Genomic DNA, 6240 nt, shown 5'->3' with positions numbered 1-6240 from the left:
GTACAATACAAACACTGCCCGTAATATTTGTAAAATGTAAGACAGATTCCATTGGTCGTAAAAGGCCAAATAATAAGAATGTCCTGCTCCACCAAAGGTGTTTGTTCCCCAGCGATGCACCTAGCAGTAGCCTTGTGGTTAAAGCGTTCGTTCGTCACGCCGAAGACCCGGGTTCGATTCCCCACATGGGTACAATGTGTGAAGCTCATTCCTGGTGTCCCCCTTCCGTAATATTGCTGGTATTTTCTTTGAAAGCGGCGTAAAACCATACTCAATCAATCAATTTTGTCTGTTGGGAAACCTATAGGCTGACATGCTGCTGGTAACCTCTGGTCAGGGGTGTTCTGTGGAGTCAGTTGATTCTGTGATGGAGGGTTCTGTGATGGAGAGGTTCTGTGATGGAGGGGATTCTGTGATGGAGGGGATTCTGTGACAGAGAGGATTCTGTGATGGAGAGGATTCTGTGATGGAGGGGATTCTGTGATGGAGGGGATTCTGTGATGGAGAGGATCCTGTGATGGAGGGGATTCTGTGATGGAGGGGATTCTGTGATGGAGGGGATTCTGTGACAGAGAGGATTCTGTGATGGACAGGATTCTGTGATGGAGGGGATTCTGTGATGGAGAGGATTCTGTGATGGAGAGGATTCTATGAAGGAGAGGATTCTGTGATGGAGGGGATTCTGTGATGGAGAGGATTCTGCGATGGAGGGGATTCTGTGATGGAGGGGATTCTGTGATGGAGAGGATCCTGTGATGGAGGGGATTCTGTGATGGAGGGAATTCTGTGACAGAGAGGATTCTGTCTTTTGGTATGACGCGGCTGGGAATCGAACCCCGGACCTTCTGCTCTCCGGGCAGACGCTCTACCACTAGACCACAGAGGCGGTCTCAGCAGGATAGTATCCTTTATTCAGGTTCGTTTCAGACTTTTGTTCTGGACTGTCTTTTGGTCCTAGATGCTTTTGGTGAAGTGAGTGATTTGGGTGTAACACCGCTTTTAACAGTATTCCAGTTATATCACGTCGTGTCAGCTTAATGTGGGAGGAAAGCCTGAAGTGATGCGGGTCTCAGACGTTTGCTTGAAGTACCCCAAGCCTCTGGGAAAGGCTATTAAACTCCTCCTTAGATAGATGTTTGCAGAAGATCTAGAACACACACTCCAGCGGTTCCCTTCCTCTCTCCATTTCTTCAAGGATTAACATTATGCAACTCATGAAAAATGTTCAAATGCTTCTTGAGACGCCTTGGACTTATCTGTAATTAGGGGGAAGGAGGGGGGGGGTCTTAACCTATTTTGTTTTCGTCAAATGTCTTGACTTTTTTTGCTTAGTTTTCACAGCAGGCACTCTCAATCTGTCATTACATAAGAACGTATATATAACAGCATTAGCCTATATCTACTGCCACATCAACAATTTGAACTACTTTTTATCATGGAATTAAAGACCCAAATTTGCCAAATTGACCTTATTACGTGCCACAATTTTAAACTGCGGTCATCATCACATTACTTGTGCAAGCACTATTATCCTGACTTTGCTACAGCCAGGGCAGAACATTCTGACATTTTCTCAGAACAGATGATGTCATTACTCGAATTTCCAATTTTTGGTGGGTACAAGTTGATGGTGGGTACTTGTCATTGCGTTTGGACTCAAATGACAAGGGGCAGTCGGGTAGCCTAGTGGTTAAAGCGTTCACTCGTCACGCGGAATACCCGGGTTCGATTCCCGACATGGGCACAATGTGTGAAGCCCATTTCTGGTGTCCCCCGCTGTGATATTGCTGGAATATTGCTAAAAGCGGCGTAAAAACCATACTCACTCACTCACTCACTCACTCACTCAAATGACAGGTGCTGACGTTACCAATTCAAACAAACTACCAAAACTGTTTCTGTGTCATTGTGTCCTTGTTTGAGTGAGTGAGTGAGTAAACGCACACTTGATTCCAGTTATATCAGGGCGTGTCCGCTTGATGTGGGGGGTGAGTGAGTGAGTTGGATTTAACGCCGCTTTTAACATTATTCCAGTCATATCGTGGCGTGTTAGCTTAATGTGGGAGGAAAGCCCAAAGTGATGCAGGTCTGAGACGTTTACCACTTCGGTGTAACCCACGAGCACAGGTATCTGGCTAACAAACCTAGAAACATAATCGGGGCGAACCGGGATTCGAACCCACAATCATAGGTTTCTGGCGTGCCCAAGGGACGCAGCTCTGCACAGAGAATCGCGGCGCCATTGACGACTAGCATTATTCCAGCCATAAAGCTAAGAGTAATGTGGGATAAAACCCCAATGTGATGCAGGTCTCAGATAGTCACCACGTTGGTGAACCTCACGAGCACCAATATGGTGCTGTCAAACCTAGAAACATCATCTTGCGAATTCGAACCCATAATCATAGGCAACTGCACAGAAATTGCGTGCCTACTATCCTTGTTTGAAACAATGTGACATCAAGATACCTCTAAAATAAACAGCTTCAATGTTTCAGTATGTAATTGAGTAAAACAAATGTCGAAAATTAAAGCATGTTTTATTGAAGAAACAGTCAAAGCCAACAGAACGAGTTCCTGGACTTTTACCACAATATAATTTGAAACACTTACTGTATCATACACGCAGTCAACAAAATAGTCTTTTGTACTTGATACAGCATTCATTAACAAGTCCATAATAAAATTATATATTATTTTGTCAGAAAATAACAGAATTTGCTTCCAAAAGCAAATGGTTCTTCACAACATGTGATTCAACAATTATGACATTGACGAACATTTCTTCCATGCAAAGAGAGGTTAATTATTTGACATGTTAATTATTTATGAAGTAAATGTGAGAAGGAAAATCAGTGTTACTTATATATTCCCATAACCAGATTAACTTTCATAAAAATATAATGCAGAGAGTTGTGTAGATTGGTGTTTTCTAGTTCACTACTATTCTTATAACTTCTTTGATAGGTGTTTAGAAGTTGCAGTACTAGGTAAGGATAAGAATTTATGGATGAACAACTTCTTTATTACAATTAAGAGCGAAGCCACAGCATCCAGTGGGAGAGAGTCACAACCCTCGCCACCAACCTCAAAGACTTCAAGATCAGGAAGCTACAAGAAGCCATCAACATCAAAAGACTTCAGCCCTCAATCAACCGTGACCAAGGCTATTACATACCCCCCGGCGTACCATCAACTCATCAAAGACCCCAATCATCCATAATCCCGTTGTTTACATAACTGGCTTCATCCTTTGTTTATGGCACTGACTTCACCGATGATTGTCATCACTTCCCTTCTCTACTCCAGCATAACAATATCTACTCTACTGTACAAACATTGCCCCCTACTTGTATATATACTTGCTTACTACACTCTGTAAATCAGTTGCTTGATAACGATGTTAGAACCTAGACCGAAACGTCGCTCTTAATTGTAATAAAGAAGTTGTTCATCCATAAATTCTTATCCTTACTTACTATTCTTATATTTACAGTCTGAGACTTTCGCCACTTGTCCGTCTGGCTAAATCTTTTTCGGGCAAGTAATCTTTGCTAATAAATATCCATGCATTAATACTAAGATCTACTGAAAATGATAACAAGTGACGGTTTAGGTTAGTAGACTCAAATGCTTTTGGCAAAGACTGCTAATGAAAGAGGTACGACAAGGATATACCTTTACACTCATTAATAATACTTCCAGTAAATTGGCTCTTCATAAATATATAAAAGATGCATCAAGCTTAATTTACCTGCATCTCGTCTATGAAAGGTGAACACTAATTTGTAATAAATGCATAAGTTTTCTTTAACGTCCGCAGGTACAATCATAGGTAGGAATTTGGTACATGGCAGTGGCTAAACATGTATGTGTCCGGACACATAGCAGGAAGATTTAGACATCCAGACAAGAAGCAGGAACATGTACACATCCAGACAAGAAGCAGGAACATGTACACGTCCAGACAAGAAGCAGGAACATGTACACATCCAGACAAGCAGCAGCAGCATGTACACATCCAGACAAGCAGCAGCAGGAACATGTACACATCCAGACAAGCAGAGCAGGAACATGTACACATCCAGACAAGCAGCAGCAGCATGTACACATCCAGACAAGCAGCAGCAGGAACATGTACACATCCAGACAAGCAGCAGCAGGAACATGTACACATCCAGACAAGCAGAGCAGGAACATGTACACATCCAGACAAGAAGCATGAACATGTACACATCCAGACAAGCAGCAGGAACATGTACACATCCAGACAAGCAGTAGGAACATGTACACATCCAGACAAGCAGCAGGAACATGTACACATCCAGACAAGCAGCAGGAACATGTACACATCCAGAACAGGAACATGTACACATCCAGACAAGCAGCAGCAGGAACATGTACACATCCAGACAAGCAGAGCAGGAACATGTACACATCCAGACAAGCAGCAGCAGCATGTACACATCCAGACAAGCAGCAGGAACATGTGCACATCCAGAACAGGAACATGTACACATCCAGAACAGGAACATGTACACATCCAGACAAGCAGCAGGAACATGTGCACATACAGACAAGCAGCAGGAACATGTACACATCCAGACAAGCAGCAGCAGCATGTACACATCCAGACAAGCAGAGCAGGAACATGTACACATCCAGACAAGCAGCAGGAACATTAAAGAATCTTCAGGAATGACGACAAGCATCACAGTATTAGTTGCAGGTCGCAATGACTTCTGCCGAGAATGATGGAATACACAGTCTCACAGTCTATTTTAGGCAGGTCAGCCTGAACTATTCTAGGCCAAACACTACAATACTATTGACGTCTGATGCAAAAATAAACATAGATAACTCCATGGGTTACAAGGATTGGTTATTTGTTGCATTAACTGGATTGAGCAAGAGGGTGCTAGCATTGCAATACTGAATCATACAGAATAATAGGATATGTTTTTCAAAGAAAAAATCTCCCTACATTAACTGAAAGATAGGTGATCGTATTCCAACCCCAATCAGGTCAGATTCAGAGCACCAGGTACTTACTCTCAGTTAACATTGGATGTTCAACTACAGAGTACAAGAGGGGAAATAAAATCAAGCAAAACAAGAGTTGTCCAAATAAGACAAATTGGACAATATATCCAACAGCAATAATAATACTGACCTACCATAAGACATGAAGACAAAGTATAATGGTACCATACAAGCCATGTGGGCCATGAACCAGTGTTGGGTGTACCAAGCATATCATCATTATGAAATCGCAATATTGGAAGCTTGACAGCTAACTTTTTCAACAAGTAAAATTTGGGATTACACTTTCCTTGTAATAATAGTATTTTTCCTTTTTTCCAGGATTCGAACCCACACTTCTCAGAGTGGGTTAGGTTTGCAGACTTTGTGTGCTGGCAATTAGTTGCCTTACTCTGAGAAGTGTGGGTTCGGATCTTGGTTGAGACTCCACCAAAAAAGTACTAGAGTGAGTGAGTGAGTTTGGTTTAACGCCGCTTTAACAGTATTCCAGTTATATCACAGCGTGTCAGCTTAATGCGGGAGGAAAGCACGAGGTGATGCAGGTCTCAGATGCACTAGAATTTGTACTTTACTATGAATATGTAATCCCAAATATATGTTACATCTGACCACTTTCTAAGAGGGATGACTTTGCATGTTCTTTTCATGAAGGAATGAGAGCAGGCACGTAGTATGAAACATTCTGGGGTGAGATACTGACAGGCAAAAGCAGAATAACATGTATCACCTGTCACATCCTTAAACTGTATCAATGTGATGTGCTCAGTCTCAGAGTGGATATGATGCCTCCTACCAATGGCCAGTTGTTACGGTTACCTGAAATTAACAGCTTTATTACCTATGGCAGTCATCAACAGTGCAACCAGCTCAGGACTGTCCCTATGACACACCTTCCACAGGGATGTAGCTCTGTCAGGACATCCTGCTAAGTCATGAACCGGTGACCAACCAGTGATCCTCGGCGCGACCAGCTCAGGACTGTCCCTATGACACACATCTTCCGCAGGGATGTAACTCTGTCAGGACATCCTGCAAAGTCATGAACCGGTGACCAACCAGTGATCCACGGCGCAACCAGCTCAGGACTGTCCCTTTTACAAATGTAGCTAACAAGAGTCAGACCAAGCTTAGATATATAGAAGATTAAAATAAACTCCCATTATGCATACATCAACCGTTTGGCCACCACATTTAGAT

The 6240-nt window shown here is 42.7% G+C and overlaps 2 protein-coding genes across 2 annotated transcripts; both read right to left on the bottom strand.

Moving 5' to 3' along the window:
* Nucleotides 1-275: 275 nt before the first annotated feature.
* LOC139466949 (uncharacterized) lies at nucleotides 276-3760 on the bottom strand. Its single transcript, XM_071248669.1, has 2 exons — nucleotides 3755-3760; nucleotides 276-767 (listed from the first exon to the last, which is right to left on the bottom strand). The coding sequence occupies exons 1-2, from the start codon at nucleotides 3758-3760 to the stop codon at nucleotides 276-278; spliced, it is 498 nt and encodes a 165-aa protein (XP_071104770.1).
* On the bottom strand, nucleotides 2522-5589 carry LOC139466761 (prestalk protein-like). Its single transcript, XM_071248426.1, has one exon. It carries the CDS (start codon nucleotides 4628-4630, stop codon nucleotides 3830-3832), a length of 801 nt encoding a protein of 266 aa, XP_071104527.1. The 5' UTR covers nucleotides 4631-5589; the 3' UTR covers nucleotides 2522-3829.
* Between the last annotated feature and the right edge of the window lie 651 nt (nucleotides 5590-6240).

This window comes from Haliotis cracherodii, unplaced genomic scaffold (genome assembly GCF_022045235.1).
Source record: "Haliotis cracherodii isolate W230 unplaced genomic scaffold, xgHalCrac1.p SCAF_19, whole genome shotgun sequence".
Classification (NCBI taxonomy): Eukaryota; Metazoa; Mollusca; class Gastropoda; order Lepetellida; family Haliotidae; genus Haliotis; species Haliotis cracherodii.
This window is presented reverse-complemented; position numbering and strand designations above follow the sequence as displayed.